General features: G+C 44.1%; 2 protein-coding genes across 2 annotated transcripts in view; both read right to left on the bottom strand.

Annotated features, from left to right (window-relative positions):
- Nucleotides 1–24880, bottom strand: part of LOC119375605 (2-oxoadipate dehydrogenase complex component E1) — a 305767-nt gene that overhangs the window by 205638 nt on the left and 75249 nt on the right. The window lies entirely within an intron of this gene.
- Nucleotides 741–24246, bottom strand: LOC119375618 (neutral and basic amino acid transport protein rBAT). The gene is made up of 13 exons (XM_037645834.2): nucleotides 24109–24246; nucleotides 21763–21997; nucleotides 20283–20541; nucleotides 19347–19517; nucleotides 17467–17609; nucleotides 15603–15725; nucleotides 14159–14233; nucleotides 10930–11036; nucleotides 8887–9082; nucleotides 8269–8400; nucleotides 5760–5822; nucleotides 2388–2576; nucleotides 741–1831 (listed from the first exon to the last, which is right to left on the bottom strand). The coding sequence occupies exons 2-13, from the start codon at nucleotides 21946–21948 to the stop codon at nucleotides 1664–1666; spliced, it is 1812 nt and encodes a 603-aa protein (XP_037501762.1). The 5' UTR covers nucleotides 21949–21997; nucleotides 24109–24246; the 3' UTR covers nucleotides 741–1663.

The following is a 24880-nucleotide window of genomic DNA, read 5'->3' on the forward strand; positions in this document are numbered from 1 at the left end:
GTTCAGTTTTTTTCCTCAGGGGCTGACTGCATCAATCGAGAAAGTCTTGCTTCTCTCACCTTGTTTTGAATTTGTCAGTTTTGTATCGCTGTGATCCAAGCTTTCTTTATTATGTGTGTTCTTAGTGCTTACCACAGTTTTGGTGTCCAGATTTTGCAGGAAGATCAGCACCGAGTGGCTAATGTACTGTAGTATCGTTCAGTTAACTTCAAAGTTTTGCACTTCGGCATGCAACAAGCTATACATTATTTGAGCTTTACTGCAGCTGTAGGTTGCACTTGCACAATAAAAGCTAGGCATAACAACGATATTAGCTGCCACAGTAACTTGCAGTTGATCGCTTCATCGATGAGGGCACAGTCATGCGTAAATCTTTTGATTTTCCAATGATAATCCACTCAATTTTGTCACAGCAAAAAAAGCTCGTCTTTCACAGAAGGTCGAAACTTTGTGATCCCCCCCTGGCCATGGCCAAAAATTCTCTTTCGGTGTTAGAATAACCCCTCTGCACAGAAAGGGCGGTGCTGCGAAAGGTAAAACAAGGCAGCAGCGCACACCGACAATGACAAAGACTGTTTCCGTGTGGTGACCTGCCTGAACGAGTAAAGCGAACGACTGTCAGTGTAATTACACCTGCCCTTTTGCAAGTGCTGTATCTTGTCACCACAACATGGAAACAAAGTCTGGCTCTCTACGGGAGGAACTCCAAAACAGTAAATGCGAGACAAAGGCACACAATATTATGCTGCAATCAACTTTATTTTTGCTTTTCGAGTATAGACGTGCTAGGCACATCTCACACACTAGGAGCACAGGCTAGAGGGCCATCCATGGTTTCAAGATGCATTGATCACCAAACAACGGCAGGATGCTTGTTTTTTTTTTTTTAGAAAGTTTGTTCTTAATTGCAAGAGAGAAGAGGCATCCTTCAAATTCCTGCCTCAATTATAATCCTGTCCAGATTCTCCTCAGGGTCCTTAACGTTAAATTAATATCCAATATCGTGAGAACACCCTTCACAATCTTGTGTCATGTACGTATCTCCCAAAGCTAGCTCACTACGTCCAAAACACCGTGGCCAACGTAAAAGGCCCGTCGACAAGTAGACGAAGTGCCATCGCGCCGTTAACAGGGCTGCAAGTTCTCGTAACAACTTTGATAATGTATATACGTACTTGGAAAAATAAAAGGAGGTAATGGCAAGCAGTACTGCACTGAATGAAAAATGTTTTTTTTTTTTTTCAATATCATTCTCTTACCGGGATTTCAATATCATTCTCTCACCGGGAATCAAACCATTGTGTCAGGAAAGTGAGCACCCTACCATTCCACTTAAAGCCATAACATTAAATGATTTGCTTACATCATTCATCAAGACATGCTCGACAGCGTCACGCGTTAACATTTGAGCGAGTTGTAATATCCAGAATGTATACCGAATTTGAAGTAGGTAATCGATCATGAAATCAGAAAGCTTCAGACATCACGATTACAATGTAAACAAATAAAAAAAAAAGAGCTTGAGGGCCCATAATTGTCAAAGGAGTTCCACCATCCAGAGGTCAGCAGACTGTGCAATCCCAGCTGTTTGCCGATTCCTAAGCCAGTACGTCAAACGTCCAGTCTTGCTTCTTGAAGACGAGAAGCCAAGTAACTACTGGCTTTACTCAAATATCGGCACAAACTGCAGAATAACAGCTTCATGGGCATCCAAGGTGAACTCGTTGAGCTTGACCTTGGACTGCACCACCTTGGTAGAGTCCGTGCTCTTCACTTCTATGTGCCCGGACTCGGGCACGTGACTGCTTGCATCGGCAAGGTTCACCGTCACCTGCGCAGAGGACACATGAGACTCGTTTGGACGTTCCCGACTCAGAAAACATATCCCTTCTATTCTCAAAAATCAAGAATTTTAGCGCAGAATGTGGAAAACAACTGAGCCAGTCGTCGTATTTCTTTTTTCATGACATTCATGTTGGTGTAGTGTCACCATAGTTTTGAACTACCAAAAGCTACAGGGCCCTAATGCTATTGCTTGAAAGAAGGGAAGGCACATTTTTGGCTATCTGAGAATGTTCCTATGTTTACAAGGTTACAATTCAGTTCTTATTCTTTGTTCTGGTGCAAATCTACACCTTGTAAGGCAGAAAATCTAACCCTTATCACCAGCCTGTTTTTATGTCCACTGCAGGAGGAAGGGTGTGAGTAAGGGGAGTGAGAATGGGGATGAGTGATGTGGGAGTGAGGAGAGAAAGAATGAGGACAGGGCAAAGCATAGCATAGCTTTGTATAGTATAGTGTAACAAGGGAATGGGAAAGGGGAGTCAGGCGAGGAGGGAAAGGAGGATGAGAGTGAAGCGTCAATTGACAAGCTGCGGATGTCGTACCTGCTCGTGGTCCCCGTTGACCACGGCCATGTAGCCCGGCGTGCCCTTGCGCACCCTGAGCATGACGAACACGGTGCTGTTGCCACCCAGCACTGATGTCACCGTGCTGCCCAGCCTGACGGCGAGCTTGTCGCGTAGCGCGGTTGAGTGGCGCACAACTTCCAGGTGCGTACTGTTGCCCACCAGCGCCTGTAAAAGCAATGTCGCAACACACTGCTAACTTCTGAACTGAGCGTGCGCAGCAAACTTGAACAACAATAATTGTTGGGGTTTCACATTCAAAATCGACAATGTGATAATGAGCGACGCCGTAGTGGAATGCTCCGGAAGTTTCGACCACCTGTGATTCTTTACATACAGCACTCATCAATACAATAAGCAATCTAAAAAAAATCGAAATGGAAATTATTCCCATTTTCACAAGCGTGATACAGCTGCACAATGCAGCATTCGTGAAACTACAAAGCCAAATCTGCAACAAACTTTCACACGGTGTTTATTGCCTTCACAGCATTACAGTAATCAGAAACGTGACACTGGATCATAACTGTGTATTTCCCAGCAGCAAACCATTGACTTTTCTCGATTAAACCACAATCCTCAGTCACACGTGATTTCAATTACTACATCACTTAATCTGCACCTAAATTTAAGCACACAGGCCTTTATCATTTTGCTTCCATTGAAACACGGCCGGGATTCGATCTCGTGACCTGCGGGTCAGCAGTCATGCACCATAACCACGAGTCCACTGTGGCGGGTAGAGCAACATTGAAGTGTCAGTGACCTGACACAGTATGTGTTTTTCATCCCAAAGCAACAGTACGCCTACGAGACATCACTATCATCATCAACCTATCCACTGTAATGAAGGGCCTCTCCCAGTGACCTCCAATTCACCCTATCTTGCATGTGGCGATTCCATTTCATGCCTTCAAACTTCTTAATTTCTTCGCTCCATCTAACTCGCTGCTGTTCTCTGCTGCATTTCCCATCCCTTTGGTAACCATTCCGTTGCTATAACTGACCACTGGTTTGTTCTATGCATTATGTGGCCAGCACGGGACCACTTCCATCACTTGATGTTGGCTAGAATATGAGCTGCTTATGTTTGTTCCCTGACCAATTCCACAGCCTTCCGATCCCTTAATGGTACGCCTATCATTTACCGTTCCGCTGCACGCTGCGTGGTCCTGAACTTTTCGTTTTTTAGTTTCTTTGTTATCCTCCAAGGTGTACGATGACTGTATACTTTTCGCTTTGGGCAACCATATGAAGCCAGGAAAACCACAGGCTTCAATATTTGTACACTTTAATTGGGGAGTAGCAATTATAAGATAAAGTGAGAATGAAAGTGGACCAACGAGTTGCCGCTGGTGGAACGCCAACCCACAGCCTACGCATTACGCATGCAGTGCGCCACCAACAGTGCTTTAGCAGCAGTCGTTCGCCCGTCCACTCTCTTGGGGTATTTATGCACGTGTAACGTTGGAAGTGTTAGCCAACACCACCTGTGGCCATGATGACGAATGTAAAGCTTTTTTTTTTTTTTAATTTCTGCAGTCACATATAACTCATACACGTTGTCAGAACTTGACAAGCTGGCAGCTGACCAATCAACCTTTGCATACTGCCTAAAGTCATCCAACCTACTGAAGGACAGCAAATTGAAAAGACAGTTCTGGGCTAGCTGGCACTTGGCCAGTAATGAAAAAACAAAAGCAAAGGAACAACAGTAGTACACACCAATCAGAAACTACATTTAAACCTTATAATAACAAGCTCGCATCTGATATGAAAATAACTGACACATATGAGTCTATATACGAGGGCGGTCCGATAAGTACTTAGCCTTCAAAAGAAAAACAAAATTTTTGGAATGGTGTCGATTTAATTCACAACATAGTTCCCTTTCAACTCTATACACTTGACCCAGCGATCCTCCAACTTCTTGATCCCGTCAAAAAAATACGTTTTCTCCTGAGCTGCAAAGCAGGCTTCTGTGGCGGCGATAACTTCTTCATTTGACTTAAATTTTTTTTCCGGCGAGTGACTTTTTCAAGTTGGGAAACAAGAAGAGCTCACTCGGGGCCTAATCTGGAGAATACAATAGATGGACACCATTTCGTAGCCCAGTTCGACCAACTTGGCCGTGGCAATGGCGCAGGTGTGAGCTGGCGCGTTGTCATGGTGGAAGAGCACCTTTTTTTTTCACCAAATGTGGCCGTTTTTTTCGCAATTCGGCGTCGAATCGGCCCAGCAATTCGGCGTGGTAGGGTCCTGTCACCGTTTTGCCCTTCTCAAGGTAGTCGACGAAGATCACACCTTGAGAATCCCAGAAAATGGCGGCCATCACCTTTCCGGCCGATGCGACAGTCTCCACCTTCTTCGGAGCAGGTTCTCCGGGTGCAGTCCACTGTTCCGACTGTCCTTTGGTCTCTGGTGTGTACCAGTGGAGCCATGTTTCGTCGACGGTCACAAAACGACGCAGAATGCCCTTCGGATTACGCTTAAACAGCTTCAAACACTGCTGTGAAGTGGTCTCATGGACGCGCTTGTTGTCCGGAGTGAGCAAACGCGGCAACCATCGCGCCGATCGCTTTCTCATGCCCAAAATATCATGCAGGATAAAATACACGCGGTCTTTTGAGATGCCTACTGTCTCAGCTATCTCGCGCACCTTCAGTCGGCGGTCTGCCAATACGAGGTCGGGGATTTTTGCCACGTTATCGGTCGTGGCAGCCGTTTGCGGGGCCCCTGGGCGAGGCTCATCAAAAACCGACGTGCGACCACGTTTAAACTGATTGAACCAATTTTTGACGGTTGCCATCGAAGGAGAAGACTCACCGTAGACGGCATCCAGTCGCTCTTTGGTTTCTCTGCACGATTTCCCTTCCAAAAACAAGAATCGAATCAGCGACCGATATTGCTCTTTTTCCATTTTTAACGGACACACGAGAATCACCTGCTTCCTCAAGCGGCCAAAACAAAACCGCGAGCCCGATTCGACTGGACCTTTGCATGTGTCCCTCCAAGAGAGCGTACTCAACCTCAGTATAGGTCTCATGCGATAGCGTCGCGCTCTCGCGGTGAGGCTAAGTACTTATCGGACCGCCCTCGTATAGTGCCTCACTGGCAAAAAGAAAAAAAAAAAGTAATGCCACAGTAAACCTACCTAAAATGATTGCATAATACATTCAAGCTTAGATACAATGGAGTCCTATTTGACATAATAATAATATCACTACATCTCATATTAATAAATATTTGATGAATCAGTATACTTAAGCACAGCTGTATACGAAGTCTACATAGACTAAATTTCAGCATAAGCAAAAACAGCTTTTCAGTAACGTCCTTTGCAGGTCTCACCTCTGCAGTGACGCCAGGATTAGCTGCTCCTTCCTCAGCCCAAGGCATTAGACATGGTTTTGCCTGTCGGAAGCAAAATATGATAGGGTTAACAAGGCGCACGTCAGATTTCGTTCTGCTAAGGAAATATGCTCAGCCGAACGCACACAAGACCTCAGCGGTGACCATCCACGAAGGTAGCCAATGCAATGCAGATCGATCAAGGAAAATGTGTTTCGTCTCTACTAAGAATGAGTTGGAAGTGTTTGTTCACATGTTAGGTAAACAATATTTGCATAAACATTTGTTTCCTGGCATTTGTTTCCCGACAGTCATGTTTTTATTCTTTAGTAACGGTGACCATTGCCTATAAAACCACATTCTGTCTTGATATGTTTTCTTGTGTTTTTGATAACTAAATATTCCCCTCTCATGCTGTTGCCATTTAGAGTAGGGGTGTGCGAATATTCGAAATTTCGAATATTTTTCGAATAGTGTTTGCTATTCGATTCGATTCGCACTGAAATTTTACTATTCGAACTATTCGAACTTCCCAAAGACAAATGCAGTCAACGTCCGATTGAAAGTGACCCCTTCAGATTTTTAATATGCTTCACCTCATTACACTCTCGTATTGCGGCAAAGCTGCCTTTCAAGTTCCTTTACGGTCGAACTTGGCCAAGAGACAAAGTCCAATTGAAAGTGGTCCCTAGATTTTCAATATGCTTCACCTCATCACACCCCCGTATTGCGGCAAAGCTGCCTTTCCAGCTCCGTTACGGTCGAATTTAGGCAAGAGACAGTTAACGTCTAATTGGAAGTGGTCCCTAGATTTTGAATATGCTTCACCTCATCACACCCCCGTATTGCGGCAAAGCTGCCTTTCAAGCTCCGTTACGGTCGAACTTGGCCAAGAGACAAAGTCCGATTGAAAGTGGTCCCTAGATTTTCAATATGCTTCACCTCATCACACCCCCGTATTGCGGCAAAGCTGCCTTTCCAGCTCCGTTACGGTCGAATTTAGGCAAGAGACAGTCAACGTCTAATTGGAAGTGGTCCCTAGATTTTCAATATGCTTCACCTCATCACACCCCCGTATTGCGGCAAAGCTGCCTTTCAAGCTCCGCTACGGTCGCAAATGTATTAACTCAAGAAAACGCTGGTTCAATATGGAGATGAAAGATGTGGCAGAGTTGGGGGCTCAATTAATGCTGTTTTGGACCTGATATTTGGGCAGGAAGTCCAAAAAATCGGACGCCGAAGCTTTTTAGCATCCAAAATTTCAGATGTTCTTATATATCGACGTCTACGAGGCAGATTTGGAACTCCGGACTTGAAGGGAGCACACCCTTGTCTGCCACATCAGTTGGCCTTCCACAGAAGTTGAAAGAGAAGGAGAGGCTGAGAAAATGGCATCTCTGCCGATCACGTGTAAAGTGTTGTCGGCAGCACTTTGGTTGCACCAAATCATGTACATAAATACAATTCGGCCTCTACATTGCCTCACTCTTGATAAGAAAGACAACTATGAAATATGACCCCACCAGCGCTTCATCAACCTAGCGAAAAGAAACACTTTCATGTTGCTATCTCACAAGAACATACTTAGGGATTCTCTGCAACTTTTTCTGTAATTTCACTTCGAATTATTCGAAAAATGTTTGAGAAATATTCGAAAATTATTCGAAATTATTCGATTCGATTCGCACTCAATCTTTATTATTCGAATTCGCTTCGCACCCAAAATTTTGCTATTCGCACAGCTCTAATTTAGAGTTTTTGATGTTATAATGCCGTTAGGGACCCTTTAACAATTTTGTTGGGTCCCTAAAAGTGTAAATACATGTACCAAATACATTGAATACAATGGAAGCCCGACAGTAGAACACACCGATGTAAAAAAAAAATTAAATCTACTTAGTGTTTTTTCGCAATTTACCGTCGTAACTGAAATATAATGAAGTAACATCTGACAGGAAAAAACTGTTATATCCGAAAATTCATTATAAACGTGTATTTGTAATACTGTATTTATAACACGACTATTCTTTATTTACTTCATTATAACCGATAATTAGTTTTATCCATGTTCATTACATCGAGATTTCAGTGTATTTCATTGTTTCCTCGAAGCTATCCCAAGACTTTTACTGTTGTACATGAAATACTAGACACTCCTGCGTGCTAGTTCCCCATACGTTGCGCCTCTCCTTCCCCCAAAGATTAATAATAATAATAATTGTCGGAGTTTAATGTCCCAAAAGCACAATATCATAACGAGGGATGCCATAGTGGAGGGCTATGGAAATTCTGACCGTCTGGTGTTCTTTAACATTCACCTAAATCTAAGAACACGGACCCCTTGCACTTCGCCTTCACCGAAATGCAGCCACGGTGGCCGGGATTCAGTTCCGCGACCTTTGGCTCAGCAGCCGAGCACCATAACCACTAGACGACCGCAGCGGGTCTTCCCCTCAACAGATTCACTGCCAAAACACCTGCCCACGCCAGCTGCCCGGAAGACACTTACAGAGCACTCTAGCGCGAGCTCGTCGCCGTTGTAGAAGACGGGCGTGCCTTGAACCAGGGCGGCCACCATGTGCAGACCATCCAGAAGCATACCGGCGCGCTCCTTGAGGCGGGAAGAGCTGGCGCTACCCAACTGCACAGACACAATGGAACCGCCAAAAAAGTTTCAGCTAACTGTGTTAACTTACTTGTATTAACATTTATATTCTGTCACAGAACATGTGCATTAGCAAAGTTTTCAGTGTCACACTTTATAGTATTAACACTTTTGTTTACTTTTTAACTTTTACAATTTCCTTGTATGCAAACCCAAATAAGGTAGAAGCTCAGGGGAAGATGGAGGCTCAAAGCGATGAAAAATACTTGGAACACAGGGTGTGACTAGAGTCAGGGACACCCTGTGTTCCAAGCATTTTTTGATCGCATGTACGCAAATGTACTTTGGAGCTTAATCTTATTGTTTGTTGGGTTAAGTTGTTCCTTAGATCTTTCAATAATTTCTAAATGAACGTGCACTCTTTATGCTATGGTATGTAACCCAGTTATATGAGTCAATTTCTTATGCACTAAATTATATAATCATTCACAAACTTTTTGAAAATAAATAAATAAACCTCACCACAAATGATGGCCACATGCCCTCTGGTGTTACGTCCAGGGTTTCCTGCACGAACCCTCGGAGACTGGTGGCGCCGGGCTTGCCGACAAGCTGCTCGAAAGGCTTGCTCAGCACCAAATCCGCGGCGGGCTCGTCGTCAGATCCGTACAACGGTGAGGCTTCGGATGCCACCTTGTCCACTCGAACGCCGAGCAACCTGGAGAGGTTGAAGGCACAGGTTGTTGCAACATGCGAAGGGCAACACTCACTTGATGAATTTTTTGTCTACTCTTACACCACTGGCATCACTAATCCTACATCATCACTGGGACCTCTGACCCTTGAGCAGCACCACAATACCACGAGATTGTGGATTTTTTTTTTCAAGGGACCCGGAACCACTTTTCCAAGTAATCACCGAATGACCTCAGTATCAGAGTTTATTGCTTCGCGAATAGATTGTCGCAAAATTCTCAAATCCGTCAAGAATGAGCGCAGTTACAGAGGTTTGTCGCGCGCTTTAGAGGGGCCCTGCAACACTTTATTGGCGCGGTCAGAAAACGCTGCCTATCGGTAGTCGAGGCTCCCGAGAACACGCGAGCCAAACGTTATAGCGCAACACGCAGCCTGGGATTTACAATAAATTCGCAAAGTCAGCTAAAGATCGCTTGCTCTTCTCTCGACAAATGATGCTACTGAATCAAAATCACTGCGTCGCTGACACAAGTCCCACGCCATTGGCCGATTTGAACATGGCGCACTTGGTAGTTACTGCGGCCAACATACTTTCAGTGCGCGATCGCACTGAAAGTATGTTGTGCGTTCGAAGAAAAAAAAAAGAAAAAGTGCTCAAGGTTATGAGGTGCTCGTGACATACCTTCTTCCCCCGTTCCACCCCACCCTGCTTAGCTTCCAGCGGTTTTGTCAGGACGAGAGAAGAGAGAAAGCAATTACAGTGTGTGACAAATTCTCTGTAACTCCGCTCGTACTTGACGGATTCTAAAAATTTTTGCGGTGGTCGATTCCTGAGGCAATAAGCTCCTTTAGTGAAGCCATTCAAAGGCCACTTAGAAAAGAGTAGCAGGGCCCCTTCAAGCGCTCTCTCTCTTCTCTCAACCTGACGAGCGTGCTGGAAGCTACACGGGGAGGGGTGGCAAGGGGGAAAGAAGTTGCGACAGCGCGCATTATGACCTTGATGAAAAACGGTATGACGAAAAACGGTAATTCTCTCCTGCTGTGATTTGTGTGCGCGAGTGCGGCTACTGTGTATTGTTAGCAGACTATGGAGCGTGGTGCCGATGTGCAGGCACCCCGTGACAAGGAGCGCATCCTGATCCAAACACCACTTTTGATTTATGATGGCTATTATGAACATTGTTAGTTATTATTATGAACACTGAGCTTACAATAAATTAAACATTAGTGTTACCTAAAGTTCCTTCATACCACTTCTGGGTTAATATTTTGCTATATTTTTCTCTCTTTTACTCCCCTATTCCCCCTCCCCATGTGTAGGGTAGCAAACTGGACGCATTGTCTAGTTAACCTCCCTGCCTTTCCTACATTCCTTCTCTCTCTCTCTGCTATACATAATCACCTTGATGAAGGCAGTACTGTTTTAACGAGACACTGGACAAAGGTCTTTCAACAAGAATTTCATTTTTTTTTATATTTTTAGGAATGCTTACTGCCATCAGATAACTATTGCATGTAATTCGAGTGGGTCACTGAATTTGTTTCATGAAGAAATATGGCATGACTGGCTGTACAATAATTATATAATTAATAACTTTGTAATTACAAGTAATGTGTACAAAATAATTTATTCTAACAGTTCCACTCGCTTTAAATTAGGTCTCTCGAACCTTGGCATCAAATCATGCAAACTTCAAGCATTTATAGACACTCGATCATGATGCAAGTCGCAAAGGGTTAAAAAACCTCGATTTGAATCGTTTGCAGTGCACTGTTATTTGTGCAACTATTTTTCGCCGTTTATAACAAAGCCCTAGAAGTGTTCTTGAGAACCGCTCTTGCACGCTGCTGTGCGCAGCCAGCACTCACCTGTGCTCAGTCTCGTGAGTGCTGGAGTAGTTGCCGAGAACCTGTCGCCACTCTTTCAGCACGCCCAGCACGTCTTGCTCCGTAGCGAAGGTAGCCTGCTTAGCAACCTAGCAGAGAAGCATAATACCCTAATGTGAGCTCTTCTCTCCACTCTGAATAACACTATGCGACTAACGGCCTCAATTGAACTTTCGTTTCATTGAATCAATAAAACGTGTACTGTGAGCACTTCTAGGAGGTGGAAAGCAATAGCACGCAAGATAACTACCACACACACCAGCCCCCAAACTATCTAACGGCTTGCAACAAAGTACCTATCACAATTGCATATTGCGTCAATATTACTGTCGAACATAGATATATGAAACCTTAAAGGAATCACAAACTAGTTATAGGTGAGTATTCAAGAGCTTCAAATATTTGGCCGAATATTACAGTAGTATTAGAATTCAGTTTGACACAAATAGAAGTCATTAGAAACTTCGAAGTATTCAAAACAAACGGACGTATATTTGACTGCGTGTAAACCTTCTAAAAAGGTGGTTTCACTGCAGCATGCAGCTGCTATGTAGTGAAACCATCTACCCAGAAGAAATCTGCACTGCCGCAAAACTACACTTCAAGGTTAAATGTACATATTACCTGCGCCTCAATATATTATTTTTTTAAAGTTCAAAAGCGTGTTATACGCGCTTATATGCATTAAGTATAGAAAATTTTAAAACGTAATGTGTTTTACTGCTTATAAGTTGCACCTTACTGCTATTCAAATCTTGTTACTGTTCAAAGTTGCTTCTTGTTCACTGAGAAGCAAAAAAGTAAGTCGTACAAGCCTTGTTCTAAATCTTAAAAGCATTGTGCAAGTAAATTGGGTCATGACAAAAATGTTCACTTTCTTTATAGTACATAATACTGATACGGGGATGTTTGAGTGTATAAAATATGTATTTACAGAGAAGGATTGGTAAAAGAGCCAATATGGCTGACCACCACACTCGCGCGCCAGTCAAGCTCTTCTGCCCCTCGTCTTCCTTCACTTCCTCTCCGTAACAATATATACCATATACACTCATGTAAGGGCCTCACTTTTTTTCCGCTATTTTGATGGGGTGCGGCCCTTCCAAGGAAGTGTGAAATGTTTGTTCCAATTTTCGATCCACGTATGGAAAAACCTATTTAATCGTGCCATATGTCTGCCTATAGCACAATGACAAGTGGTTGTGCATAGGCAGTCGTCAAAACGAACGGCGGCACAAAGGATCAATGGCGCAGGTGAGAAAAGCGACAAGATCTTCCAGATAGTGCCGCGTGCCTGAAATTCACAGACAGCGCCGCGCGACGATGCCGCAGGACAGCTATTGCCATCTGGTGGTTCCTGCGAAATGCACCGTACGTGAGAAGTGACAGCACTGCCATTTGCTGGCAAGATTTTTTTTTTTTTTTATTTGGACTGCCAAGTTGGGGGGAGCAGCCCTTACACGAGCGCGGCCCTTAGTCGAGTGTATACACTGCTATTTGAACTATTCGATTTCAAATTATTCGCCGAAATCTCTAGTTTAACCCCTTTATAAGAGACAAGCACCGGGGAGCTGTTCTTGTCTCTTATGTGATGGGTCTCTTATAAGCAGGGTAGCATGTCCTCATTTTATGACCAACCCCTATTTTGATGCAGGCACACTGGTGTCTCCTATACCAATTTTTCTTACATCAGTGTGTCTTATAAAGGGGTTCAACTGTATTCACTCCAATTCTCAAGTATACTTTTCGCACCATCCCTACATTTAACAGTAGTTTAAATACGCTGGCATGGCTGATAGGAAAATTTTTTTCCTCAGACTACGAGCATTTGCTTTTCTTCTTTAGGCTTCCTAAACAACAAGCATGCATCAGGAACAGTGCAGGCAATTTTTGCGAGTATAGTGGCGAGTGAACCAGAACAGGAGGCCTAGTGCTTCATTAATATACAGTAATAGCTCGTTAACTTGAACTCGCATATCTCGAAAAATTGGCTAAGTCGAAATTTTCCGCGGTACCGAACGACTTCCCATAGGTGCAATGTATTTATTGCCCTTTATCTCGAAGTATTTCCGTTCCCACTTTCGGTTATCTAGAAATCTCGAGTGAGAGTGGAACAAAAATTCCGCCGCCGAACCGTTTCACAAAATGCTAGCGGCAAAATGTCTACGTTTCACAAGGTTCGCGCGAGGCTGCCGCGCTTTCGACGAAGTGGACACTGTTCCCGAAAGTGAAGTCAGAACTTAGCGGCATAATGACTTTGTCAAGCAACCCTGTGTCACGTCATGTGACGCCGTAGATGTGCACAGAGGCAGGCCATGCAAAATAGCATGGGTCGTACGTCGTTTTGTTTACCGTCAGAGGTGCGATTTCAGCATTTTATTTACGCAAGACACGTCGCTCGGATTTTCTCGTCGGTCGTGCGATGTGGTGAGGATAACGCCGCCAAAAGCAAAACAAGTCACTGATGCTGCAGAGAAAGGTAGCACTAATCAAAGAAGCAGATTCGAGGCTCGAAGTTCCGGACGTCAAAACGGCGCTGATTGTGTGGTTGCTCCGTGCGAGAGGAGCCCCTTCCAGTCACAACATTGACAGAGAAGGCCAATTCTCTGGACTTAGTGGTGGGCTACACTGATCTCGCCTGCAACATCGACTGGTTTGACCATTTAAGTGAAACAACTTGGCGTCATGCACGGTGATCGCGGCAGTGTCGACGCAGCTACTCAAGGGGTGACGACATCAGCCAAGACAAGAAACATGTTTCACTTGATGCGAAATAAATCGAGTGCAGCGGTGCGGATGATCGCCACATGTGGTGTGTTAAGCAACTCGAGAAAGCTTTGCTAGGTGCAAGTGTTACTGCGAGGCAGTGCCGAAAATACAAAGGCAGCGCCGAAAAACACAGCTGGTTGACAGCTCTGGTATGTCATTATTTTTCTTTAAATTCTTTACAAAGAGCCAGTTAGGCCCTCCTGTTAAGAAACTGGTCAGTAGTGATAACGTTTTTAGATAGAACTGGACTTCTCAATAGAATTTGCGCAACTTTGCTTATCTCGAAAATCTGCTTAACTCGAATTTTTTTCTGGTTTTTACTACTTCGAGTTAACGAGGTATTACTGTATGCTCCCGAGTTCATTTAGCAACACTTAACACAAGCAAATGTAATCAGCCACGAAAGAAATCAAAACGTCAAGAAAGTGTGATGTAAGCTTACAGCGGTGCGGTCCAGGTAGGTGTGGCTCACCAGGAAACCGCTCACGCCTCGTTCGAGCCAGAAGCGTAACACACCCTGCGATGGCAAACCAAACGCGGCGCGCTTTCAGATGCGCAGAAGCATTTCACATGTGCACATTTTAACGATACACACAGATCACACGAGCAACAATGAAAGTATCATCAGCTACGACTTGGTAAAATAAGTTCACACTGCAGCACTAATGCACAGCAAAAACGAATACGAGACGCAGATGACTGGACTAAGATTCCAAACTATGCATTGTGATGGTGCTGAGATATCACAATGAAGGGTGCTCCAGACCAGCTTCATTCCCTTGGGGTTGTTTGCAAGTCCATAAGTCTAAGAGAATGGCAGCTACTAGATCATTAAAAAAAAATAAATTCTGGTGCCAACATAACCGTACCTAATTGTTACTAGTCAATCTTTTCATTTTGTACCACTGAAATGTGGCTACTACAAAAAACAGGAGTGAATAAGGAGATCTTTGCAGGTTAGTACAGCACTACTGCGAAACATGACAGAAGTGCAGCGTCTTCTTACAGCAGCTTCAATAAGTTTATGTAGAATGAAGCTCACGTCGTTTGAAACGGGCAACAGAGCAGTAAATTGACAGCTCTTAGCATCCACCTCGTATCTTATGCTCATGGTTACATTTGCTGGGACAAATAAATAGGCGTGTGAAGAAAGAAAGCAGAAGAGAACAGTCATACAAGTCTCTGCAACATGAATGGGTCGCCAAGTTCTGTTCATAACGGTGAAAAAAAAAAAAAAAAAAAAAACTTGTTGCTTCTGAACCTTGGTTGTTTTTAATAAGCACGCTAGCGAACAAGAAAGATAATGGAGGCTTCCTTGGTCAAGACAAATACTGCCACGTGTATCAGCCAACCATAGCTGAGTCTGCTAAAGTGTGAACTTATTAAGCTACTGCAGCAATCTGGTCTCACACTACAAGTGAATTTTAACGTTGGCACAGGTGCGCATACATGCGCATTACAGCGAATTACACGTTAACTATAGTTTTTAGATGTGAAGCATCTTATAGCGGAGTTCAATCCGGTGGTGGTGGTGCGCGGCGTGACCACCCTTACTGTGCATCCGCAAACCCTCCCCACTTTCCCTTTCCCCTCTTCCCTCCCCATCTCCCCTACTTCGCGTCCTCTCTCCCCTGCCCCTCTCCTTCCCCCTCCTCCTCTCCACTTCCCCTTTCCCCCTCACCAATCCCCCTCTGAAACGCGGGCTCTACATGCTGAAACACTGCTTCACATCGCCTCATGGTCCCCTTTAGCGGGAGATGGTGTGATTTTTCATTTCCCCCCATTCGAATTTGTTTGAAATCGGTGTTTCCGCTCCTGTCGTCTTCCACGCTGGGCACCTGTTTCATTTAACACGTACTGCAACATCAATGACATATGGAACTTACGGTGAAAAGCTCCAGAGCCTTAGGACTTTTCCAGTTGACATCAGCCGAGTCGGAGGAGGTCTGATGCAGGTAGAAAGCCTTCCGTGTGGCGTCATAGGTCCATGCCGACTCGCCAGACGCCATCTGTATTGGACCAGTTTTCAATTATTTGCATTGCGTAAGCACTTAACAGCCAGAACACACTATGGTAAAGAGCTAGTGCCACCTATCTGTCATTTGTAGGCTTGTGCGAATATTTGAGCACTTCGAATATTCGAACGAATAATACAGTATTTGAATTCGCTTCGATTTGAATTTAAATTATTGAAAATTTCGAAGTATTCGAAATGAACGAATAGAGGTATATTAATCCACTTGTAACCCCCCTGTAAAGGTGGTTTCACTGCAGGGGAGGGATGCTATACCGTGAATACACCTTGCCAGAGAAAATCCGCACTGTCTGTTTGTAAGCTCCTGTAAAGGTGGTTTCACTGCAGTGGAGGAGTGCTATACCGTGAATACACCTTTCCAGAAAAAATCCGCACTGCCGCGAAGCCCCACTTCAAGGTTAAATGAACATATTACCCTCACATCGATTCATCATTTTTTAAGTTTAAAGCTTGTTATGCCGGCTTATATGCTCCAAGTAGAGTAAATTTTAAAACGTAACATATTTTACAGGTTATCACTTGCATTCTACCGAAAGCCAAATCCTGCTACTATTCAAAGTTGCTTCCATTTCCTTTGAACCAAAAAGAATGACATTTGCACATGCCTTGTTACAATTAAAAAAAAAAACGTTGCGCAGGTTGGTTGAGTCATGACGAATATGCTCGTTTTTCTTTATAGTATGTGATATACGCTATTCGAATTCGATTCGAAATTATTCGACCAAAATCACTATTCGCTTCGAATTCGCTTCGAACTTAAAATTTACTATTCGCACAAGCAAGTGTACATGTACACAGAGGACACTAGAAGTGTTGCTCATATAAATGCAAGTTGAATAATGATGACGAACAGTGTCGTACAACCCATGTTGTGCCTGCTAATCATCCAAGATTATTGGCCTGGCAGCAGGTAAATGCCTTTGTCCTCTCCGCGCTAGATAAAGTCAAACTACCTTATAAAGAAGTTGGTGATAATATACTAAGCAACATAACTACGTAATTGTAGCTTTCCTTTGTAACACCGCTCATAACTTATCCAGACCAGTCAGTAACTCCAACAAACTGTCTGCCACTTGGCGAAACACCCAACAGTTGTGCACGCTAAAAAATGGTGGCAGGGCCCACATTGTACCCGCTATCCCTCACATTCTAGGAGCTCTGTGAACACGGCAAACAATCCATAGCCAAGTACTGTGCTGACGGATTGAAGCGTGACAATTTGTGGCGAAGTAATGTACATACTTTCGTTTCCATTGTCTTCAGTTCTTGTCATATCGGCATAATTTTCATTTGAACGCATATGTCAGAGCCAACATTACCTTTAGCTTCCAGGTTAGTAGCAAAATGACGCAGTTATCTCGATCTGTTATGCATTCCAGTCGTACTAAAAGTTCTGACGTCGCATTTCAATACGTGGGCACTGTACGTGCCGGGCTCTTGTGGCACCCAGGCCCGCTTGCATTCCCTAATGTAAAGCTCCCTCAGGTTACCACACTACTTTTGCAGCAGAGCTAGATTAGCAGGAGCCTGGACAGCTGGATTAGAGGAACTGATGGTCCTCTATCAACGATGTAGCGAAAAGCAACCCACTACAGCCCTTCAGCAGTGTGCAGTACGCTTTCGCATCGACTCACCCAGAAGAAACTCGCAGCTTAAAAGATTAAAAGACAAGGCCAAGTGTAGAGAGAGACCAATGATGTGAAACTAGAACTCACCACGCCTTCAGGGGGCGCAGCTTCATCACCCTGCTCCCAGATGAAAATGTCCTGGAACCCATCCTTGCCCTCGCTGCTGTCTAGGAACCACTGGTGATCCCTGCTAGTGTAGGCAGGGTTGATCTCCAAGACCACATGGAGCTCTGCAAACAGAATGATGTCACATCAACATTGTGGCAGGCGTGCTTGAGTGAGGCAAGGATAACCTCGAGTTAGGCAAGAAGTTTACCTTAACTTTCCTTCAAACCTTCAGTCGTTAAGACCTGCACCTTTTAGTGCACTCTCGATTCCTACCTTAGCGCTTCTTCCGCTGGAAAATATTCTGATGTACTTAATACAGAGCCAACTATAACCCAGCTTCCATCTCCAAATCAACGCTAATGTTCTGCAACTTCACCTGTGCCTATTTGCAATTTTTGGTGCAGTCTATACTCAGTTAGAACCTACGAAAAAAATGACAACTCCGCCTACAGAAGCCTACAGAACCGTGGAGTGCCTGCCTTTCACCTACGAAAAACATTCATGCTAGCTGATTCCCACTTGAACCATAAGTACTTTTTCTCAGCTAGTGCAAGTACTATGCACGTAAGAGTTAAAGGTTCATTGTTACTACCTAAAATGTTATGTTTGGTTAAGCAGTAATGCCAGAATCCCAGACAAAATTTACCAGGACCTTCGAGTTTCTGACCTAAAACCAGTGACACAAACGAGGGTCTGTATGGGAAAGTCAACTATCTTGAAACACTCTTGAAACATGCCATAAGTGCTTGACATCATGAAAGTGAGTAAGCGCTATTGGATGAAGTATTTATGCAAATTGTGTGTAGGAGGGACCGCTACAGCTGTGGGCGGGGCTGACAATATTTTTTTTCTTAGGTTGTAACTGAGCATATGTTGAGCATATAACTGAGCTTAGGTTGTAACTGAGGTTGACACTGCAACACACAAGCTCAGAGACTCCATCAAGTAATCAATTTCATCTTTTGACATATCCCGCAAAATTTTTCTGATTAGCAATAACAGAAAAAATAAAGTACCGTATTTACTCGATTCTACCGCGCCCTCGATTCTAACGCGCACCCGTTTTCCGCGACCAAAAAAAGAAAAAAAGTAATACATCGATTGTAACGCGCACCCATTTTTCGTGAGAGAAAAGAACAAAAAAAGTCCGTAGGAGTCAAACTTCGCACATTCAGAAGAACAAGTATTTGGGTTTTAAAGAACTGAAGTTTCAAAAAAGTAAAACACAGTCAAAAAGCGGGCCTTGCCACTAAAACTGTCACCGCTACGGCGGCGATACGAGTCGCGTAATGGATCAGTCCTCGTCGCTGTCGGACAACTCCTTGTCGCTGTCAACACTCTTCGATTTCGGGAAACCGGCCCTGCTTTGGTCCACTGAGACCTTTTCGTGAAGCTTTGCTGTAAAAAATGTTCTGCTTCTGTTTGCGCCAGTCTCGCACGCACGTTTCGGGAACTCCGAACTATATCCGAACGACCGCGATGCGGCCCGATTTCTGTCAGTCTCTCTGCACATGTAAACTATTCTTTTAAATGCGGCATCGTGGTACACTCGTCGAGTATTTGGAGTTGGCACTACCATGCCGTCGATGCGAACGCAGAACGGGATGACAATCTCCTCGGCACACGTACGAACTGAAAAAATGGCAGAAATGGCCAAAGCGCGTAGGAGGCGGCCATTTTGAAATGTCGATGGCAATACGATAACAGTTTTTTTTTTTTTTTTTTTCGGTACTCGATTCTAACGCGCATGCGATTTTTGGACTCGTTTTTCCGGAAAAAAGGTGCGCGTTAGATTCGAGTAAATACGGTAATGAGGGAAAGGAAAAAAAGAGACTGGAAATCAGAGCAGCTGAACAAACCTTTCTCCTTGGTAGAGTTGAGCAAAGCTTCTACGTCGGTCAATGTGCCGAGGCTCGGGTCCACTTCCAGATAGTCCTTGGTGGCACCATTCGCGTCCTTCGAAAATATGTCACTCAGCAGGAGAGTGCGCATTCCCAGCTCCTTGATGTACTTCAGCTTGGATGTCAGTCCTGAAGCATACAAGGATGACACACACATCTCTCTATGCTGCGACGAATTATATTAATGAGAACAAACAGACAATAATGCCAAGGAAAGTATTGGGGGCAATGTTAACTTAAATAATACATACAGTTCGATCTGATTTACATTATTCATTTCACCAAGCCCTTTATTTTGTTGAGCACTAAGATCAGTGTTACTGACAAATGATTTGCATGTTTTGAGAGCCCAATCACTGCTTTAAGTTCTCATTTCATTTTTTTTCCACGGGCGATTATACCCGTGCCACACGGGCAGAGAAAATGACATTCGGTAGTGAAGTAATTAAGTTCCCGAATGACATTTTTTTTGGCGGAGCTGCTACACATCCGAACTGAATGACATTTGACTTGATGATGTCGCTAGCAGCATCTTCTGCAGTGCGCAATTGTTCAGTAGTAATAAAAAAATAAACATGCGTTTACAAGCTTCATATACCTCCGAGAATAATTAAATGTAGAAATAAGCATATTACGCTGCCGTAAGCTTTGGTTCGTTGTCCACATGCATGCTGTGAGGATGCGATCCACTGCATAATGCCATAACACTAGTAGTGAAACTTGCTGGACAAGTCGGTGATTCATGACAGTAAGAACAGCATGAACACAATAGCACAGGACGAGGAAGGAACACATATAATGCTTGCGTCATTGAGCATGTTCCTTCCTCGTCATGTGCTGTAATGTTTGCGCACTTCTTACCGTCATGCAATAACACGACCCAACCAGACTCACCCGCGATATCTCCGCGACCGTCAGCGTTGCCGTCGGCGTAGGAGGCCACCTCCACATTGTAGACGGGCGAGCTCTGCCACCACGCCAGGCGTGGTGGTGGAGCGCACCGCGGTGTCAGCACAATGATGGCGACAGCGCCCACCAGCATGGCCAGCCAGAGGACCCAGAAGAGCACAAACAGGGTCATGCGCAGACGCACCCAGAACGGGTCGTTGGCGTACTTCATGAGCTCTTCCTTGCTCAGGCCAACAAACTGGCTCTGCAAGAGAAGGAAAGTGAGGTCAAGATATGAGTCATCCTTCTCGTAAGGTAAAACTGTTGGTCAATGTGATCACGTTTTAAAAAATTCACTGCTATTTTAGCTGGTAAAGCATGGAAAGTCCAGCTTCAACAAAGGACAAAGAAAGCTACTTTAGAGTTCAGTGTCTATTTCGTAGCCCTGTGTTCAAGCTGAGCTTTGCAGTGTTCCTTCATAAATGTGGTTAAGTCCCGTTTACAAGAAAGTTGCTCAACTCAACACTCTAGCGCAACTCGAATCTCAAGTTGATGGCAGAGCCACGCCCGTTGACAAAAGTGAGCCTTGCACTTCAGACACTCCCCAGCAAAAGGTTGTGACAAATTCCACACCTTTGTGGTGGCTTTTTCGGAGTAGCAAAAGCCAATTTTGAAGGCCATGACTTCACTTACTGCAAGTGCTTACATTCACAGGTCTGGCACGAGGTGATAATATAATGACACTTTATTTATTAATTTTGAATACCTCAAACGCTGCAGTGTGGGAGTATTGCATAAAGGAGGATATTGCTTACAGATACATATAGAAGTGTACGTAAAACACATCTTTTTCCAGCACAAGAAGGAATGTTTGTTTCACCACTGGAGCTGAGAAGAAAAAATGATAAACAGTAAGAACAGGACAGTAAGAACGCGTCCAGCATTCTTACTGTCCTGTCATTTCTTCTTCTATGCTTCATCTTTCCTTCTCACACTGGAAAATGTCGTGTTCGAAGTTCCAACTAGCCCCACTTTACACTTCGAGTAAATGGAAGTTTAAAGATTGTAATAGGAAGTGCCTAATAGAACAATACCCTTGGCCACTCAAAAGCATAACCTGTAATATATGAACGTGACATGTTCCGCGCATAACATGGGCTCAATCTTATGAAGTTTTTTACACTTACACATACATCTAAAATGTGTCCAATAATGTTCTGGCAGCAGCTATGCATAGTAAGACTTCAACTCCAATTGTGTTAAGATTGCTAGGCAGGCTGACCAGATAAGAACAGTAAGCCTGTCCGCAAATATACAGATAGAGGTCTCATTTATCAAACACAAACATATCAGTCCAAATGTGAACTATGACAGAGTCTAACATGGCCTACCAGCCAAATAAAGAAAAGTCAATGTGCTGCGTAGGAAATATCATGATGCAAATGGGTCGGTATCTGGCACGGAAAGCTGACAGGCTCATTCCTACCTCAACGCCTTGAATTTCAATCTTGGCGTCGCCATTGCGATCCTTTCCATCAGCCTTGCTGTTGGTGAAGGTGATCTTGGTGCCGTCACTTTGGGCCACCAGCTTTTCGGTGACCGCTTCGTCCCTCTCGAGGCCATCCTCGTTGGCGTGGGGTGGCTTGTAGTTCTCATTCTCAACGACTTCCATGATGCCCGCTTTTTCTCACGAGTTTCCTCAGCTAACAATTCAGTGTTTACTGTGGGAAAGAAGCAAAAAAGAATAGTATACTGTCATTTTCACAATGAAGCCTTTAGCAAATTTTATTTCATAAAACAACTTCATTTTCCTTTGCATTTTTCAACTACAAGATTTACGAACACATCACACCAATGTCATGATTCATAAATGGAGCAGCTAATAGCATTGTGCAAAGCTGCACAGCAGCTATTCTCTATTACAAAAGAGAAGTTACACGACCACAAAAGGTTGTGGGCTTGCTCCTACCAGTGGCAACCTGTTTTTTTGTCGCCTTTAATAAATTTCCCTTGATGTTATATAATTTAATTACATACTACAAATAATCCCCCCTATGTTTGCCTTGACTTCATTACGTTATGTCTAACAAAGAAACAAGCCCATCGATCTATTCACCTTTAACCAGAAAAGACGAGATACAAGGACACACAGACGTATAACAAACTCAAGGCGGTAAGTCACAAACTAGTGTGGTCTATTGCTACGCTGGACAGGTCTCAAATGGTAGAGAAAGTCACATGACCAGCAAGTCATTACTATGTGTTAAACACACTTTCCTCTCACATTTTACACTTTTTCTTGACCACAATGTTTTACTCTGCAAGCAGTGGCGTACAGATTGGCCTGCAATATGTGAATTGCTGTCGGTTGACAATTTGCAAATCTTAATTGTACCAGCCTTTCCAAGCTACAAGTGTACTACTCCTGTATCTGTTGACTACAGGCTAATTATCTGTTGTAGATCTACCATCTTTCTTTTCATTTCAGACAGGGGAGCACCCTGTGTCCATCTGCTAACAATTCCGAATTGCATCTGGGAAAAAGTACAATCAATTTAACAATCTTTTATTGGCATATGGTGCTGGTGATGTGACGTAGTATTCAGGCATACCTGTGCTGTATATTCATAAACCAAAGATTCAGCATTCACTAAGGGATATACGCTGAATAAGCAGCTTTCCTTTTTTTTTTTTGCGAAGAAATCTGCAGGGTAGATTAGTTTAACAAATTTTCAATTCGTGCAGTTGGGTGCTCATATGAATTCTGGTCACATACACACAAATTTCGTACTCTAACAAGAAAACCGCATCACAGCCAGAGCTATAGTTAGTGACAAAAGTAATTGAACGTGACAAAAGTAATGAACGTGACAAAAGTAATTGAGGCACAATGCAAAGTATGCAAACAACATTTTCAAATTCGCTTCTGTGATTGGAGATAATTTCTTCAGTAGGTTCTCCATGGAACCACATTGGTAGTCAAAATTACTTTTGTACTATCTGGAAATAATTTGAGGTATAGTTTATTATGCATGAATGCTACAACTATGTTTTTACAACTACAGATATGGTCACAGGCGAGGGTAATGAACTAATAAAACTATTAAACCCTCCCTCACTGAAAGTTCACCTCGCCAGTGAACAAAGTTAAACACCGAAACAGTGCTTGGAATGCATATTATATGTATAGACTCATAAACCGTGCTCTCCTCCATCTCTCAACGTTAAAATGCGGCAATGTAAAGGTACTACGCAGCTGTTTTCAGTTTTACAGCGTCAATTCAAGTGGCCTCGGCCGGCACATGCTAAGCGACAGGGGGGGGGGGATAAATAAAATAAAAAGCATTGCAGCACTCAGTCACGGGACTGCACAGATTGCCCAAGGGGCTCTCGATCTGTAGCGAGACAATTAAGGACCTCTCGAAAGAAAACCTAAACTGATGCATAAACCGAAAATTTCGAGGTATTTAGCCGATTTTTTTCCCCCCCATCAAGCTGTCGGCCGAGCTCCATCTACCTCGCTGCATGCTAAAGGCGTTGACCCGACCCTACTTTTTATCAGAGTACGGATCGAGTTTCATCCAAGTTTCAGTTAAACTTCAGTGAAGTTTCTCACGAAATTCGCGTGCGAAAAATCCCGCGCGGAACAACTGTTGACGAGCAAATGACGTGTGGACGCTTGAGTAAGTTCACAGGCAAGTCCTAACACCTGCGGCCTTCGCAATATGCAACTCTCGATCGTGTTATATACCGGTTTCGCGTGATCACTGCATTGGTATCATACTGTACCCCGATGAGACCACGGTTCATACTTATCATGGCGTACACTTACCACGGCAGGTAGATGTTTAAAGCTTTTTAAGTACGATGTTGCCTCGCAGCCACCCGGTGGCCGCCCTGAACCAGTCGAGGTCTACACGTCTTCCGAGCCACGGAGACAACCTATGGCTTTCAGGGCGGATAGGAGCGAAGCAGAGGGATGGGGGAGAGTACAGAGTTTCCCACAAGAATGGGGGAGAGAGATAAGAACGAGAGCACACGCGCGGCGGCCTGACGCAATGACCGGCCCCAAAAGTTCCCTAGGCGCCTAAGCTACGCGCTACGAGGGCATATCATATGCAACCAAATGCTACCCGTTAAATCAATCAAATCGCCAACTTTCGCACACAGATACGACAGCCGTAACAGTAGTACATGCTATTACACCATCGCTCGATGGTTTCATCGAGAAAACTGCACAGCAAAATGTGAAAAAGCCTAGCACGTGGTCATCCCGCCGGAGTACCGAGATCTAGGGAACTAAACCGAAAACGACCCTTTCGAGCCGGCCTCACAAATTCGGTGCAGCGCTACAGACACGCGCCGAGCCGCGTTTAATCAAAGGGCTATATCACATTACATAGAGTCGCATTGTAATTGGTCAATTGGGCAATGGCGTAGCTAAACATCGTCCATCGTAAATTGTTGGCGCGCGAACATCATTCTAGTAAAGTAGAAAGATGGGCGAATCGGAAGATGCATACCTTGCATATTCCAATTTCCAAATGCATACGGGGGCACACAGAAAAAGGAAGACACAGGGCGAGCGCTGTCTAACTACTCTC

The sequence above is a fragment of the Rhipicephalus sanguineus genome, chromosome 11, assembly GCF_013339695.2.
Source record: "Rhipicephalus sanguineus isolate Rsan-2018 chromosome 11, BIME_Rsan_1.4, whole genome shotgun sequence".
NCBI lineage: Eukaryota > Metazoa > Arthropoda > Arachnida > Ixodida > Ixodidae > Rhipicephalus > Rhipicephalus sanguineus.

Coding starts and splice junctions, on each gene's coding strand:
- LOC119375618 (XM_037645834.2), bottom strand. CDS start 21,948: ATGGAAGTCGTTGAGAATGAGAACTACAAGCCACCCCACGCCAACGAG. Junction 11,037..14,158: donor CCTACCTGGACCGCACCGCT/GTAAGCTTACAT, acceptor CTTCTCTGCTAG/GTTGCTAAGCAGGCTACCTT. Junction 9,083..10,929: donor ACTCACGAGACTGAGCACAG/GTGAGTGCTGGC, acceptor CAACCTCTCCAG/GTTGCTCGGCGTTCGAGTGG.